Below are 18,514 nucleotides of genomic sequence, written 5' to 3'. Positions count from 1 at the left end.
ATAGTATAAACTGACATTCATGCAGATATGCCAGCCTGACTATAAGATATGATCTTAATGGAGCAGAGACTTTGCAAACTATTAAACTCTACCATATAATGAGGTATCTATTTAAATACTCTTTTCTTTGAAAAGCAACTCTGCCCAACTATGGTGTAGTGTTGGAGAGCTCAATTAACACCTTGCAGAGTGAATAGGAAACTGCCCAAGCCATCACATTGCTCATACAGGGTGCTGCAGTCACCTCAGTGGGACTCAGGCACTTCAAAGTGCAGGCTCTACTTTATGACCATTACAAATAGAGGAAAAAACCACAAATGCAAACAGGGGTTGAATCTCTGGCCCATGAGAAGCTGCAAACTTCATGCTCCCCACTCATGCCAGGGTGGAGCAGAGCCTTGGTGAATCTTGGCATTATAGCACCAGATCCCTGAAAAGAAAAACTTCAAATTCATATTTGGAAATCTCTTGCATTGAACTGTAGAAACCTCCCATACTACATTAGAGAGCTAATCAATTTCTTTTGTGAGTCTGAGGATGTGTGTTGCTCATTGATTTCTAAAAGGTTCCCTTGACACCTCCCTTGGTAATTACTGTGACTTCGGCAAGCGCCAGCTCTAGTTTGAATCCCAGGTGAAATATTCAATTGAGATGTTGCTGAAGAACAGCAAACAGGAATCAAAACTTGGACACTGTGACAGGCTTTACTAGTTTGTTTTTAAACTTTCTATCTCACCAAACTTGTGAAGCAGCTGGTAGAGAGGCAGCCAAGTGCCTGTGAAAAGGAGGCTGGAGAACGTACAGCAAGTGCATCAGAGGCTGCCTTGCTGCTCATTTATGGTAATTTCTGATGCTGATTTAGTCAGCTACCAAGTGAAACACATCCATGTGCACTTTCCTATTGCTGCTTCCTAAAGCTTCTCAGAATAATTAACAAGTGTGATATTTTCTTCCAGCACAAACAGATCAAGATTAAACCATGCTGTGGGGGAGATAAGCTAAAGGTCACTGGGAAATTTCATAAACTATAAATGCATTAGTATAATTAGCATTCACTGGTACATCAAGGTGGGATCAGGAGTGTCAGGCTGGGTTCTATTTTTGCTGAGAGTGATGTCTCACTTACCCACTCCTCCAAGTGCAAACCTACTTATCATCCAAGCATCATCAAATGTATGCAGAAGGCTCCTGCTATGGAGAAATGTTTCAAATGTTCACCTTGGTTAGAAGATGGTGATTCCCTGGCAGCAGCACTCATAACAAATAGCTTTTGAGTACCCACAGAAAACTGTGGCCAAGCAAGGCAGTCTGCTTCATATTTAAGCATGACATCTGTCCAGACCAAAGTTGTTCCAGCTCTGGTCCCTTCTGTACTTTGTGTAGGGCACTGGGGGCTTTTTCCCCAGACTAAAGCTGCTGTGTAGTTGTGCTGTGCCTTGTTAAACAGCCACTCTAATTCATACTGTGGAGCTCCACTTCATCAGTGAATAAAGCAATGTTTTATTTTCTTTAATTCTCTAATGGGCCTTACAGTCCTGGGAGATTGAACAGTGCAGTAGAAAAACAAGAATTCCTTGCTAAAATGAGTGCATTCTTAGCCACCTCCAAGAAATAACCATCTGTATTTCAAAAGCTAGTATTTGGCTTGTCACACAAAAGAATCAAAAATAAATTGTATATTTCAAAACTGTGTCCATTTCCTTTGAAATCCACAGAATTGCTGCATTTTTGATTTTTCTTTTTGCTTGTGGTGTCACATAGTAAGGATGGCAATGAGCTCAATGGAAAGCAGAGCATTGTCTTGCAGAGTGTGTATAAGGAGTAAAGTTGCATATGACATTGTAAAATCTCAACCAGTGTCTCATTATCCTCATTTGCGCTGTGCTCCTGTTAAAAACACCTGAGACCCACTGAGTTGGTAGTGAAATGTCTGAGCCTACCAAAGATTTGGGGCAATATCAAGACGCTCTACGGAAGAAGATATTCAGGTAATGTTCCAAAAGGCACGTCCACTCTAACAGACATTTTAACAAGCCACGATATCCTGCCAGAGAGGATCAGCTCCAAAAACTGCTTTCACATCGTAAAAGAAACAAGCTCAGAGCAAACTGACATTTGGGTTTAGAACTGCATTTCAGTGAAAATATAACAGCAGCATGTAAAGAGAAAAGGGGGGAAGATGAGGAGGCTGGGGAGGCTTACTTGCTTGGCTACCTTACCCGAGCGGAGCTGCTTGATTCGCCCATTGCTGGTGGCAGTGTCCACGGGCAGGAAGTCCTTGAACCAGGAGATTTCGGGGTCAGGGTTCCCACTGGCAGCACAGAGCATGGTGGCCGTGCGGGCCTTCTCCACCACCTTCAGCTGCGGGCCCATGTCGATGGTGGGGAAGCCAGCTGGGAGGTGGTCCTCTGCAAGAGGAAAAAACACACAAGGTTAAAGAGGAACGCTCCAGCCCAGCAATGGGATACAGTTGCAGTGACAGCAGTGCCACCCTACAGCATCTGTGCCTCTGCTGGAAAACAGCAGCCTGACTTCCCTACTGAGAAGGTTATCAAGCCCTTAAAGCACATTAGGCTCTATAATGAGCATTCATTACACCAATAGAAGCTTCCACTAAATTTAACTCCATTTAAATCAATTGCCTTGGGAAACGTTCATAATTTTCATTGATACGTAAGCTCCATCCATTGTTGTTAATAATTCAGTAAAAGCAGGTATTTGACTTTTTGTGGGAGGACTGAGTTGAAGATAACAGACAAACACAAAGCCAAATAGTTTGAGGCATCTCAAAAAACAACTACTGAACAATAAAATCCCTTAGAAAGGCCCAGAGAGGCCCATTTTTTTTTCTTTTTTCCTTTTTTTTTTTTGACTTGCATCATTCTGTCACATTGGTAGGATAGACTGTAAATTCCTTCCTCAAGCTTCCAAATCTGATTCCGAAGGCTTTTAGAAACTAATGGATGTAAAGCTAATGAGCCACACTCTGCTCATGAGCTGCCTGGCCAGGATGTGCTGTGGCAAGCTCCTGGTGCATTTTCTGGGCTGTAGAAAGCAACAGAGGCGTGCAAGAAATGGCCAGTGCATGCTCTGGCATGGCTTACTACAATCCTGTGAAACAAAGCACCCCCTTAACTGCTGAAATCATTCATACAGTGGGTAGAAAAACAGTTAATTGGGTTTGTTGCTGCAGAGCACGCTCAGGTAGGCTGGGTGGAATACATTAGGCAGCCTTCACTGATAAGACAAGGCATGCTCCAACATCATCATTCAATAGCAGCTGCAGAACTGAGCTCACTTATTCATTCTGTGGCAAGATGTACTGTACTCTGCTAAGCCTGAACTGCAATCAAAAGAACATACTTTCGCAGAAAAAAAGAACTTGAAGAACATTAAGAAGCTTTTAAGGCACCAGAAACTCAATTATTTTCAGTATGTTCCTTTTTTCCCTGTTTTAAGGAACCTTAAGCAAACTTCTTCTTTGGCAAATTCTACTCTGTAAGGCTTCCAGCCCAGTGTTTAAACAAACAAGACCTTAGCATCTTCCCAAGTCCCAGAGGAGTCTGAACTTGCCGCAATCTGATTTTTCCTGCTATCACTGCACATCTGTACTGCTCACAGGAAGATACCAGCAACAGGTCACCTCAGGTGCTTCCTGCTACCTCTACTGCTACACCTGCAGCACAAACATGGCCTGTGGTAGCTAATCTTGCACATGTCTACCCAAGATCTCTAGAGAATTCCAAAGACCCTTGACTTGTTGGCACATCAAGACTGTAGCACAAGGCAACATCTGCTAGAAACAAAAAAATGCCTGGGAGTATAATTTAGATGAGAGTGACTATGAAGCATTCAAGGTTTTCTACAGGAAAAAAGGCTCCTGATGTTTATTAAAAGCACAAACTGTATTTTGTCTCCAGATCGACCTCCTGAGAACCTCTCTCATCATGAGCAAACATAAATGGAATTATTTTTTTTAAATGAAAGGTACTATGAAATTTAGTTCCTTTTAAATTTGCTCTCCATTGATTTTCAGAGACAAAAGGTACATAGAGCTTAACTGGAATGACACCAGCACCAGCATTCAATAGCAAGCAACAGAAGCACTCAATACTGAGCAACCACAATGTATACTCCTACATGGCTGAAAAGAAACAAAAGAAGGGTACACACAAAAGTACAACACAGTACAGACTTAAAAGCAAAGGAAGATACACAGAAAAAGCAGTAAATAAAGACAGTCCCTTGGATTAAGGAAGACCAAGTGTGCCCATAGTGCAGCACTTTGCCATTTAGGGTATTGAAAACAGATGTTTACTCTGGGGAGGCCGAAATCCTGAAGTGATCTAATCTAATCACCACGATTACCATTGACAATCTTTTCTGGTTTGCACAAGATTTTACAAAGAATGCACTGAGCTAAGTATCACCCAGTTAACTTCATCCAAAGTCTGTGTAGAGGCTTAGCACATAGCTAAAAGCAAACCTGAAACAAACCAGCATTTGTACATGAAATCTCTTTCCTGTCTGCAGTGATCCCTGACCACAGACAGGAGAGAGACCAGAGAGTCCTTCACAGTGTCTGATCCACAGGTACACGACCAATCTGCTGCACTGGAGGGACTGTTCAATCAGAATTAGCAGTTTGTGATGAGCCACAGACCAGTAGAAATTACACCATCTAACCTTGACTTCACAGAGTACAACAGAGAGACACTGATTATAAACACCCAGAAGCAAAGCAGCCTCTGCTGTACTGGAACTCTTGGCTCAAGCCTTTTCTACACTCTGAAGTTAAATACAAGGCTGCTCCCCCACCATCCACCCCCTGCAGCGCCAAGTCATTACAGACCCCAGCTGAGAACACTGGGCACTCATCAGCTGAACAGAGGGGCACAGTACTCACACCCCACGCTGTGCTGGACACAGACAAGCACAGCCATGCAAGGCTCATGCAGTGCACAGTCTTTTCCCTCTTAACTGCATGCCAGCCCCAAAACTATTGTGGCAAATGACAGTTAGTAGAGAAACAGTGCATCCTTCATAGTCAGAGCCACAGCAGGTTTCCTGGGCTAGCACTGGTACTGGTACAGCCCAGTTTCTGTGCAAGCCTGGAAGAACTCCTGCAAGCAGTGCTGGCATCCCTTGTCAATCAAACACAAAGGCAGCACTGGTGTTTAAGAGCAGCAGTGTGATTCCAGGAGGCTGTAGTCCCAGGTCACATTATTGTGTGATGAGATGCCTAGGGAAATCTGACAGCTGGTCTCTGATGACACCTCAGACACCCAGAGGCTGGAGTTCACCTGCTGTTAGCTCCATGGTGGCTTCAGGGAACATGTGCTGGGGACAAGCTCAGAACATCTGGGGATATACTCAAGAGGAGAACAAGCACCTTCTAGAGAGGTGGTCCAAGGTGTCCCTGTGCCATCATGAAATGGGGAGCCTCAACCACTCCAGGTCTCCCCTGTACTGTGTGTGTCTCTGGCAGCCCCCCAAAACCCTCCTGGAAAAGAGTGGCTTTGGAGCAAACCTGAGCTGGCCACAGGGCAGAGCCCAGCCCAGAACAAGCCCACACGTGCCCCATCAGCAGCACTCCTGGAGAGATAACAGGGCTGTGTTCCAGCCGGGCCTGGCGCTGCTGACTGCACTGGGACTGCAAGGGATGTGTCTGTGCTCAAACACTACAGACCACGACAGCAGCTCAGAGCTGCTCCTGCCGTGCCTTGCCCTCAGGCAATAGTCTAATCTGGGTATAATTATGAGGCTCAGTCATGCCTCGGCTCCTTTCAGCCCTTGCTCTCTGTACTAACTTGTCTGCACACAGAGCTTGTCAGTAATAGCCAACCTCCTATTCCAGCCAATACGAGGATACTCTTATTTGAGAAAATGAGGTTGTCAGCACTTGGTTTTATTTGAGGATAGCCAGTGTGCCTTCACTGCACATTAGAACTGGCTATGAATCTGCTTTTAAGTGCATACCATCGAAACCAGCTTTTATTTCTGGGTTTCAGGTACTTTCAGAAGGTAGACATTAGGTTAGAGCAGGCAAAATGTAGGCACAACAGGATTTCTGGGGGCATTGCAAGCTCTAACTGCCTCCATAGAGTAGAGCAGCAGCAGCAGAAATGACAGAGGAAAGCAGGAATTGAGGAGAGAAGCAGGAGGAAAGGAGAGGGAAATAAAAAGAGAGAAAAGAACAAACGAGTGGGTTTTGCAGTTACAAACTGAAACTTAGAAAATCCACAACCAGGCTAAGGTCTGGCTAGCAGCAGTCACCAAGGAGACAGGAATGTCCCTCTGGCATCTAGCATGACAGCATGGGCAGAGGATATCTCCTCTCACTTGACAGCTCCCTTTGCTAATCTTCTTTCTGAGGTGACAGAAATCTAACCCCTGCTCTCATACAGCTCTTTTGTGCCAAAGATTTCTCATCTTTAAGGGAAAAGCTAAGGTAAGAAACCTTTCCCACAGCCCCAAACTGGAGTGGAGACCTCCTTTAGAGCAGCTACAATTACCTGGCTTGTTCCCCAGCTCCCCAGAAAACTACCTTTCCTGAGGATGCTGCTGTGAGAGACATACCCCTCGGTGTGTCCTTATTTTCTGCATCACTCGAAATATCAAGTGATGATAAGGGACATAGAGGCAATTGCAATTTACGTCTTACAAGAAGCACGGATCAGCCCCAGCATGGAATGGTGTGTAGATAACAGCTGCTTGCAAAAATGGCCTGCAGAGGAGTCTGTGGTGAGCACAGCTGTTGACAGCTGAATCCTGCAGGATTACCCCCAGGATTTTGCTGAAAACTTGTAATCTCCCACAGGACAGAAAAGTTGGAGGAGCTGAATATCAAATTGCTAGCAGCACAAACACTGCACAGCACTCACTGCTCTTGCAGCCAAGCAGTTGTGTTTTGGGGGATCATATCCTGACTTGGCACCTGTAAAACCTTCCCCCTACCACTGTTTATTTCCTCTGTGTCAACGTAGGAAATGGTATTTTAGAAATGATAGTGCAAACTGTAAACATGTTTATGGGAGTTATTTGTCACATTCTTCTTCCTATAAAAGCCAAGCTTGCTTACTATCATGAGTCCAATTGTTCAGACTGCTGAGGGAGAGTTAAAAAATGATACCAAATATAATTTGAAAATAGGAAAAAGTAGCTTTTCTATACATTACAGCTACAGCTGTGAGGGTAAATCTCTTACAATCCATCAAGACCACTGCCCCTGTGGAAGGGGTGCTCTCAACTCCTTTCAAGTGAGATATTGGGCCTTATCCCCATACAGGGCTGGAAATGGCTTATCTGGGCCACTGGCTGCCGCCAGCCTCCATCAGCTGAGGAACTTCCAGATCAACATCAATTTTACGGTCTCGGCAGGGATGATTAAAACACAAAGCTGCTTTGTTTTCAGTTCTGCCAGCTATCTGAAACCACTCAGGAGTGTGTGGTGCTAGGGACAAGCCAGGAAATGGATTGAGGGCAGAGAGATCTCTGATAGATGTGTTTGACTGTGGTCAGCATTGCACAGGAGCAGGATATACAAACCAAAAGCTATTTCACATGTTCCTTATCCGTTTGGTGAGGCAGGCTGGGATCACACCCAGCTCACGTCACCAGGGCTGAACTGATCCTGCCCAGATGTGGTGGTTTGATGCACCGTAGCACAGGATGTTGCAGGGATAACCCTTGTCTACTGACAGACTCTTTCCTGATGGATCAAAGGAATTACTTTGTGAATTTTGCAAGCTTCCAAATCTCTCTTTGCGACACAGAAACGCATTTGCAAACGCAGAATTATCAGCGCAAGGACGATAGCCTGGGAAGTTGGCAATATTTACTAATGAAAGACGCAAGCCAGTACCATTGTGAGCATACCACAAAGCAGGACATCTGTTTGCTGAATAAACAGCCCTGATTCCTTCAGCACAGGTTACACGGCACAGCTATTCAATTACCTCAAGACAATCAAAAGCAGCTGAGCAATCCAGCGGCCCTGAAGAACGGCATCACTTTACATGATAAGAAAACCCTGACATCACTCTGTTCAGGTTCAACCGAAGCTGCACAAAGAGCATTTTATCAGCCATTTTGAGGCAATGCTCTCTTTCTGCATCCTTACACAAGTCCCTAAAGAGGTGCACCACAAATATCATCCAAATTCACGGTCTCCAAGGGCTGCCCGGTACTGTGCTACCGCCCGTGTGGGAGTGGCGGGCGGAGCGCGTTTGTGCGAGCTGGCTGCGGAGCCAAGTCTCATCCCGGCTAATGAGTACCCCCCTCGACATTGGCACCGCCTCGTAATCGCCTAGGGAAAAGGTGGGGCAGTGAAACCAACCTGTTTCAAAGGCAGCACAGTCTTAATTACTGGGTTAGTAAGTATAAAACAGTTTCAGGCAGGCAGAAAATACAAACAGTCATCTATTGATGACAAGGCTTTTAATGACAAATCTGCTGGCTTTGTATGACATCATGCCAACGTGACATGCTGAAGCCGGGAACTGAAAATGGGGAGAAGGGCACAGATGAATGGGTGGGTGTGGAAACAAGCTCCAGAAGGACTTCTCTGTTTCATGGTGTAACCACATGAATTACTGCACAAGAGCTTACAGTAAACAAAGTATTTGCTATCTCTTATAAAGATCACAGCACCAGCAAAACAGCTCACAAAAGAAAGAATCTGAGTCAGTTCAAAACAAAGAAAGTACTGTAAGGAAAATTCAAGAAAATACGAGACTAGACATGGCAGAAGAGGATAAACTGTCAAGCAGATTGCTGCTCCAGGGGCTCACAGTGTGGGAGCTCACGGGACCTGCTTGTTCCAGAGCTTATGAGCCCATAAAACACCTGATGGAGACAGGGCTACCCTTCCAGTGCCAGAAGGGCACTGCTGACATTGGCCTCTCATGTCTGGACAGCAATTATCTCCATTTACAAGCTACCAATCATTTCTCAGCAGTGCAGGTGGCCATCCCAAGCACCTGGTTATCTCAGAGGGAGCAGGATGGCTTTGCAGAGGCAGGTGCTCCCAAGAGTAAGACACAGCAGCACCTCCCAACTCGCTCTGATGAGGAACCAGGCTGTGCTCCTGCCAAGTCCCTGCACTGTTTCTCTCCACACACAGGGCTCAGGTAACACACAGTCACTGCAGCAACCTGTCTGTCCCCTCCCAGGGCTGAGCACCCCTCACCTGCCATGTTCACTGGCACTGGGCAACAGGCAATTCCTCTCTCTCCTTCACAGGTAACCCTGTGCTCAACAGAGGCAACACAAAGATGATTAACAGCTGCTGAAGCTGACTCAGAGCAGAGGTAAGTCACAAACCTGACCAAATTAAAGGTATGCACCCACAACCCACTGTTGCAGTTCTTAGTTTAGGGATCTTCCCAAGTAATAACAACTTCTGCCCTGTATTGTGTCAGCTGCAGAGTCTGCTGCCAACTAGGAGACCTCAACCCATCCTGGAAGAAAACAATTATTTACAGCTTGATCAGATTAGACTGCAACAGTCAGAGGTGGCATTTACGAAATCCCTACCACCACAACATCCTTCTGTCAACCCAGCCATCTCTTCTGGCTTTCCATTCTGGTTTCCTCATAATGACAATCACACTTGTAGCCTTGGCCCTAAACTTGAGTTTTTCCAAGACCGAGATACCAAATATCTCTAAAAGAATTTAAAAACTCCAGAAGAAAGATGATAGCAGAAACTTCTCTGCTTAGGCCAAACAAACTCTGTGCCACAGGGCAGAGCTTCTCCAAGGTGATGACACAGCCTCACAGAGCACTGGCAAGTGTGATACAAAGCCTCAGGATGTGAGGAACAGCCTGGACCTCTGCCCCAAGCCTGCTACTCTGCCACAAGTGTAAAGCACTGCTCACAAACAACTCAAAGCTGAAGACACATTGAAACAAGCATTTTCCTGAAAAACCAGAGCATCTAGTTGGTCATGTTAGTGAAGAACTAAAAGAGCTTAGACTGTATGGCACTGAGAGTCATTTGAGGGTTCATTGTATAGCAGAGCAAAAACTACATCAAGAAATGCCAAAAAATGTGGATGAGGAAGAGCTTGCACAGAAATAGAACATATCTGCAAGACTCCCTGGCTGAGCAAGCACTCTTTTTAAAATCCTTGTTTGGTGAGAAAAAAAAAAAAATTTATTTCCTCCCTCAAAATTACAGCATGATTTCAAATAGGTAAAAATAGAGTTTTCTGGGTCATATCCAACAGCTGATAAATAAGGCTAGGCTCTTTCAGTAACTACTACAAAAAAAACCCCTCATCAGCTGGAAGTATGCATTGAAAAAACTCACAAAAGTTCTTCAAAAGCATGAATTCAGAAGGGTTTTGCAGCCAGCTATTAAGACTCCATAGTAAAAGAACAGTAAAAGTCGACCACGCTGTGCTTTCAGGCAGGACTGTGCCATTTGTTGGTACCAGCTGTTGAATACAACTGCCTGTAGAACTGTTTTCAAACCATTGTTGCATTCTAATATTTTATACTCAGAAATGCAACATAATTATTGCTACTGCACATTTCCCTGTGACAAAATATATAAACACACCCCCGCTAAAACACACCCAAAACTTCAATCTTTACAAGGAAAAGCATGGCAACAGCTCTTACTCGTAGTCAAAGTCATTTATTAATCCACTGCATTTTTCATACTACCTGCCCTGATGTGAGGTGCTATTAGCATAAAGATTTTCAGTTTTAAGATGTGCAATCAATAATGCATTACCATATGCCATTAAATCCAACGTGTGGTTAAATTAATAGAGCATTTGACTTCTGATCCATGTATGTTTGGTTGCAGTTCAGTGCAGGGAAAAGGGCATGAGAACGGAGCTAATCTGACAGCAGAGCTCTCCCACGCTTTCTAACATCAAGTTTCACATTAAAGTGAAGCATTCCTGTTGCCACTCAGCTGGAATACTAAATCTGTTCATTTCCACTTCACAGGCCAGAATGTAAGATTTTCGGTCACTTAACTCCTTCTGAAAGGGCTAGATTGCGCTAAAATCTGATCTGCTTCCTTTCTGCAGCCTGTTGCATCATTGCCAACCCAGGCTTCTCCTGCTCTGGGGAACACTGCAGCCTGTCAGAGCATCACTGGCCAACAAGTCTCAAGCAAAAACTTTGTTCAAGGATGTGAACAAGTTGTGTGTTTTGACAAAATGTCCTGCTGAAAAAGTCTTCTTTTCCAGCAATTGCTCCAACATGGGAAAGAAAAGGTACTGCTTTTCCTTGCATCTAAGCTACTGAAAAAGGAAGGTATTCAAACAACATGGATGAGCAAGGACTGCTGACTTTTTCAGGAGAGAATGACCTCCCTCTTGTCTGTCTTTCACCCTCCCCAGCACCCCCAAACAAAGCCCCTTGAGCAAACAGCATGGGGACTGAGGGCACCCTGTCAGTTTGCAGACCACACCAGGCTGGGTGGAAGTGTCCATCTGCTGCAGGGTAGGAGAGCTCTGGACAGGCTGGACTGACTGGCTGAAGCCAAAACTGTGAGGTTCAACAAGGCCAAATGTTGGGTTCTGCACTTGGGTCAAAACAATACCACACAGAGCTAGGGCTGGGGGCAGAGTGGCTGGAAAGCTGCCCAGCTTGGAAATGGAAACCTAAAGTTGTGCTGGGGAGGAGCTAGAGAGTTGTTAGAGAAAGCACAAAAATACTCTACTTCTGGCATTCACAACCAGCCAGAGCTTTAAAGGAAAACAAGGATTCCCTCTGCTCCCAAACAATGTCCTCCTGAAACACCTCTTTGTTCTCTGATCTCAAGGACTAAAATGAAACTTTTTGGAATCAACCCCCAAAATTGCCAAGCTATGGGACGGAGTTGCTCTGTGATGCTGAGAAACTCTGAATCCCAAAGCCAGCAATCAAGGTGTGTGGGTGTGGGAAAGGAGGATGAGCACAGTTCTTACAAAAGCAAGGCTCCTCTGCAGCCAACAAGCTGAAAAGCACCAGCCCAGGTGCCCAACAGCCTGCTCTGCTCCCTCTCCATATTGCCTCTTCCCTCACTCCACACCATTCCTCCAGCACCATCCCCTCCTCCCTTATCCTGAGATTCTCGTGCACGTGGTTCCATCTGCCATTTCCTCACTTGTAGCAAAGTGTGTTTTGAGCAAATGCTCATAAATCATATAAAATAGCTAGCAAAAACAGTACATAGAACCAGTCCCAGTAAAGGCCAATACAGTAAAACACAAATTAAATTTATAGTCCAAAGCATTATTTCTTTGTAGTATTCAGAAAGAAAGTAACCTTTAAAAATATCTAAGAAATATTCACATATTGACATATGGTAGCTCTGTGATGCTGATAAAGTTTCTCTGGTACCTTTTTCCGGAGAAATTCTATTTTCAAATGAAACAATAAATGTGATGTTTCAGTGGACTTGTTTTGTTGCAGCCAGCTCAGACACAGAGGGTCTGCTAGCATGGAATTCCTCAAGAACTGTAAAAAAAGCTTCACTCAACAGATCAGTGACATGGCATCACTGCTTTCCATGCAGGAGTTTCAAAAAACTCCATCACAGAAAATATCTTGGGTAAATAACTTTCTTTACTTGGTGGGGCACTGACTTTTTATAAAAGGTAAAACACAGAAAGCCTTGACCAGAGCCAAAGACAAAAACATCCTCTTATTATGTTTTATGTCTTATGTTAAACCATCACTTTCTAGAAAATCCATTAATTGCACTGCCTCCAACATCACTTTAGCTGGAGACTCTGGTTACCGTAACAGCCTTTAGAGACAGGAGGATGTAGAAAGGCCCACAGTGAACCAATGGCTACATGCAAACACAAGTAAGACACTGTTGCCAGACAAGTGATGGTTTTTTAATGCTGGGCTGATGTAATTACTCAGAGTTTAACAGAGGACATACTCTTCTTTTTACAGATAGCAAGTGTTGCACAGGCTCAATATCCTATTTACTGCTTTGCCACAACACCCATCTTTTCAGAAAGATGCGCAATAAAAGGAGTGGCTGACAATTTCAGCCAAGGTTTTAAACAAGTCCCCAGTGCAGGCCTTCATGAATTAAAGAGCACACAACAGATAAATGGAAAGCTGACAGTGAAATCACATCAAGACCAAGTGGATTAAAAAAAAAAAAAGAAAAAAAGGCACCTCTTGGCTCCTGTGGTACTCATCTTAATATAACCAAATGCAGGAAATCAGCTGAAATTCCTTTCCTGATCAGGGAAAATGCATTCCCTAAGTAAAGACATATTTGCTGGTAGTCAAAGGTTCAATTTATCAAATGACTCTCACAGAAATTGTAGGTTTCCCCTGCTTTTCCCTGGCAAGTGAGGAGGGCTGCACAGTTTAGTGGCATGTAACTCTGACTTGTCAGGTGGAAGGTTGCATTTTCTGTAAATATGGTCCCTGCCTTTTCCCCCAAAATGTTACGTCTGCAAAATAAAACTAAGAAAGCTACACAGATACCTGGATTTGGCAAGCTTCAGCTTCACTGTGCTGGAAAATTAAATTAAGGGAAGCTTTAAAAAGGTTTTTCCTCTCTTGAAAATGGAAGGATTGTTGGCCTTGAAATCTTAAAGACAACCTGCTATTTTGCAACTGCATTGTCATTCCAGCTTTTTTTAGGAAGATTCCTGCACTAGCTCCATACATTAGTGGTTGGAAAGAGCACTTTTCACAGTAGCTATTGAGGTTTCCTTAATTCTTATTCTTTTTGATTTGAGAAATCACAGAAGGAGGAGGTAACCACTGTGGACTTCTCAGGATCTACTCATGCAATAAAGTCAAGGTTCAGGATAAACAAAATTGAGAACAGCTATAAGGGGACACTGTGCTCCTGCCCTATTTGAGTATGGTTTCATTTCTGAATGATTGGCAGGCAGCATTTGACAGACATGGGCTAAAGTTCCATGGGGTTGCAGGTCTCAGAAAATGATTACAGGGGGAATTGAGTGCATGAATTGGTTTGTCTCCCTTGCTCTGAACCATCTTTCCTTCTACCCCTCATATACACACTGGCCACAGCTGTTCCTGCCAGCCCTTTTTTGGTGTTTTGATGGAAGCCACACCCAGCCTAGCTTGCAAGACCTCTCCAGGCCCATATTTCCTTAAAACCCTCAGATGTTTACACAGAGCTTTACAATAAGGGTGATATTACTGTGGTTTTTTCCATTTCCTGGTGGGTATGAAGCAGCCAGCCCCGTTGTGTGGCAGGACAAGGCACCTGTGCCCACTCTCAGGTGTGTGCAGGGGTGACTGGCTGCCATGGCTGAGCAGTCCCTCACACTTTCCCATGTTTTCAGCATGGAGGTGATGCATTTGCAGCCACGCAGTCGCAGTGCACGCTTCTGCTGCTGCTGCCAACTCAGAAAAGCGTTGCCACATCTTTCTTTAACCCAGCTCAGGTTAGACCAGATTTTCTGGTACAGATAACAATTGCACTGTTTACATTTCATATACCTAAAGGGCAGACACCCGGGCTGTGCTGGAGCAGATGTCTTAGGGGGAAGCTCCAAGACTAAAACAGCGTGTAAAAGGCACAGCTGCCTCTCTGACCTGCTCCAGCGCGGCCCAGGTGATTCTGTCTGCACAGACTGCCCAAGCAGCTGACACACACTGAGCTGCTCACTGCAAGGTGTCAGAAATGATAAAGCAATGGCACAGTTTGATTTACTGCTGGGCAAACACGGGCTGGCAGTGACCACACAGGCAGGGGTCAGGCAGTGCTGTCCTTTATTAGCATGTCAGCCAGTGCTGTGCTAACACTCTCACGGATTACACTCCTCAAGCTGGATGTGTGAGCATGCTTGGGTAGAACTAATTGGAAATAGGCCCTGAATTCCTAATAACCTAAGTTATGGTCCCTGGGATTTATGCCAAATTAAAGACAATTAATTCTCCTCTCTTGATTATTACACACCTTAATAGCTCTGTCCTTGAGTCAGTTCCATCCTTGATGCGCAGAGCCCTTTAGCTCAGTCTCTAAAATCTGATGTGCATGAAGAACAGTTAATAAGAAAATTCTGTATCAAATGTGAGTTACTGTATCAAAATCTCTCATGTTTTACAACAGCAAAAAACACAATTGGATTCAAAGCCTACTTCAGATCCTAGATTATAAAGGCATTTGCTGCATAGCCTCTGCACTATAGTCTTTAGAGGCCTTAAACAATTCCATGTTTCCCTTTAAGATCTTCTTTTAAAATACCACACAGCAGTATATACAGATAATCAGGACTGTTTTCATTAAATTATTTCAGTGAAGTTCACTGGCTTTATTTGATATACAAAAGACTATTTAACCTTCTCCCAAGACACTCTACTGACGTAATTACAACCAAGAGATGAGACATGGCTTTCCCAGCTGCAACCACTAACAGAAAAGAAAACTTTCTGTGAGCAGAGGCTGCTGTAAGTCTTTCCTCCAGGATGTCAGAGGCAGGTATCTCCTTGCAGATAAAAATAATGTGAATCCTTATTTTCCCAGCTCACCATACAGTGCATAGGCTACAGGTGCCAGGACAATTCAGCTAGAGGAGAAGTGCTGGCACTCCTGCCTTAGGCATCCTTCATGCACCAAGTAAACAACACCCTGTGTCCCTTTTCAGAGTATCAGCAGGAAACTCTGCAGGACAAACTCTACTGCAGCCCTAGAGACTCAGATGGGATTTTCAGAGCTGACGGGGTGCCAACCTCAAGCCTGCCTGGGACAAGAGGACACCCTTTCCAAGGAAAGAAGTGGAATAGGCTGAATCTCAGCTGCTCATTTTTACTGAGCCAACAACAATACAAAATGCCAGGAGGAGACATCCTGCACAAAGAGTCTCTGATGGTGGAGATGATCACAGGGGGCTCAGACTCCTTGGGAAAATACCATCTTCACTTTCACACAGGGGTTTTTAGACCCATGACCTGCCTGAGGGAAAATAAAGCAGATTCTCATCCTATCAGTGAAAACCAACACAATCCCAGTCTTCTCCAGACAACATTCAGTTCCTCATGACCAGACCCGTGGTTCAGCATCTGGAGGAAGATCTCAGGGGCTTCTGTAGGAGACAGAAATGGCAGGGAAACCACAAACCCATGCAATCTGACCTAATTGCTGTTGAAGCTTCACAATGCAGACAGGGCTCTCCAGCAGACAGACAGGCAACTGTTGGGATTTCACCACATCTCCACAGCAGCAGACCTGAGGCAGAGCTCTACAGAACCCATGCATTGCCTGTGACAAATCAGGAAGGAAATGTCCCACAAAAAGCCATGAATGTTGCCATGTGAGAGCTGAAAATCCCAAGTTTCATATTGTCTGTTGAGTCCTTGACACAAAGCTAATACAACTCTCCAAAACATTTCATTTCCTAGGCTTCTCTCTTTCTCTCGTTTTTGCTGAACTCTGCTCAGCAACATAACTGATTCCATGCCTTGTGACAGAAACATGCATCCTAAAATAATGGAAAGAGCTAGGGAGAGAAAATCTATAAGGTAATGTGAGGCAGGGAGAGCAAGAAAGCTCCCCCTCAACTTGTGGTTTATGAACAACCCTGGTTTGCTACAGAATGGCAAATCAACAGTTTGCCTGCCCACACAGCAGCAAGCAAAACCAGAAAAATAAATAGGAATGTGAAAATACAATTTTTATTTGGTACCATGAGGCAACATTACACTGGATAGTGTAATTTATTTTTTTTTTCCAGAAAGGCCAGAGAGCCCTCTGATTAAAACACCTGAGAAACCCTGGGTTGGGAAATAGGCCCTACCAGCCTGAGAAGCTGAGCTGCCACAGGCACAAGCTTTGGACCCAAATCACGACACATCGAGCACAAAGGACTGATCCTCCCCTGCAAACCACCTGCAAACAGAATAACAGCATCATCTTACACTTACACTGAGAATAGAAATTAAATTAGCAAGTAGATTTTGATCATGAAGTGACCTTTAAAAATGACTGAGAGAAGAAAACATTAGCCATCATTATTTGTTCTGATACAGATCCCTCCTGAAGGCAGCTTTGTCGGCAAAATATTACTGCTAATTTTGTTTCATGTTTTCAAACTTCTTTTAAGAATCTAAGATAACTCTTATTTTCTCATTTTTTCATAGATAGCCTTTGCTGTCTTCTTTTTTCATCTAAGCACAAATTGGGAAAAGTGCTGTAGCTGAACTTAAATAAACCTGGTCAATTTCATGATATTTAATAACTATTGTAGCTAAAAGGGCTAAAAACACCAAAGGTAATGAGACCTCACACTCTGGTGCTTCAAGTATTCTCTTCCGCTTGTGCCACATGCAGAAGTGTGGAAACAATTCACATCAGTATGGGGAGGAGAAAACAACTCTCCTCTCCTTGGGGACACAACCAGGGGCTGTCACGGCTGGAGGTCAGCTGGGAGCCAGAGCCAGCCAAGCCCTGCACCCTGCAAGCTCCTCTCACTCACCCGTATTTATGGCCACCACCAATACACTCACAATTGCAGCACTCGCTGCACAAATCTCTATGAGTTTTCCAAATGAAAGTGGGCTTTTCTTTCTTCCTGCCTTAAGCAGGTTTGTGGAAAGACTGCCAAAAATTGCACCTGGTTTATGGCTTCAACAACATTTCTTTTTGGCGCCCTCGTTGTACTTCTTCCTCACTTGCATAAAACTGCAGGGATTATGCAGAATTCAGGTTTGCCTTGTGACATGCTCTTTGAAAAGTCAATACCATTTAGAATCTGCTTTGACCTTGCATTTAGACAGACACAGTATCATGTACAACTCCATCCTGCACACAAACTCCCTTATTCACGTGTCAAGAAAGACAAGGATTTTGACTGCTAATGCCTTCTTGTCTTTGCATGCGAGGCCTGTTTTGCTTACATCTCAAATTAGGGCAGGCTTGCGCTTAGAAAATTTGGTAACCTCTTAAGGTAGTTAACTCTATTTTAATTTAAAACCTCCTAAAATTAACAGTGTAATCACTGTGCTGTAGACTAAGAGCCATTTATGAGCATTATCTCTAAACCATTTTGTCCTTGCAAAGGTTTCAGACATTGCATGTCCTGTGGACACTTATTCTTTTGCCTTTTATATGTGATATTTTAACTAATTAAGCCTGAACTATCAACCCTTTTATGAGGGTTGAGGCCCCACAGAACATGATGACAGTCATGTTGTACCAGATAAAACAATAATCCTTTATGAATCAACAAACATCTCAGCTGAGATCTGAAGTTCCACCAGTTTTTCTACTTCCTATACACCCAGTTTCAATTCTCTGGGGTTGCATTTTTGTTCCACTGTCTATCTGCATCTATCCTAAATCTCTTCACTCTATTGGCCCTATGTCAATCTCCACAATAGTTTTGCTGGAAATGTCAGTGTGGTCCGCTTTTGCTGGGCTGTCTCTCAGGAACACATTCTTGCTTTTTAAACAATCCTGCTCTGAAAGACAGTATTTCATTTGGATTTGCACCTTTCTGGACTAGCCTTTCTAGCTATTTATCCAGTTACTTAGCACCATCTTCATCAAATACTAGCAGCA

The 18,514-nt window shown here is 44.1% G+C and overlaps 1 protein-coding gene across 10 annotated transcripts in view; it reads right to left on the bottom strand.

Annotated features, from left to right (window-relative positions):
- The window catches only part of PTPRF (protein tyrosine phosphatase receptor type F), a 374,836-nt gene that overhangs the window by 104,494 nt on the left and 251,828 nt on the right, over window positions 1-18,514 (bottom strand). For all 10 annotated transcript variants that reach the window (XM_054285892.1, XM_054285901.1, XM_054285891.1 and 7 more), the window contains exon 6: window positions 2,220-2,408. In XM_054285892.1, coding sequence (XP_054141867.1) covers window positions 2,220-2,408 — 189 coding nt within the window. The remainder of the gene's footprint in view (window positions 1-2,219; window positions 2,409-18,514) is intronic.

The sequence above is a fragment of the Melozone crissalis genome, unplaced genomic scaffold (genome assembly GCF_028551555.1).
Source record: "Melozone crissalis strain CALT ecotype California unplaced genomic scaffold, PUWL_Pcris_2 ptg000045l_1, whole genome shotgun sequence".
Taxonomy (NCBI): Eukaryota; Metazoa; Chordata; class Aves; order Passeriformes; family Passerellidae; genus Melozone; species Melozone crissalis.
The sequence above is the reverse complement of the archived record's forward strand: the minus strand, read 5'-3'. Positions and strand labels throughout refer to the sequence as shown.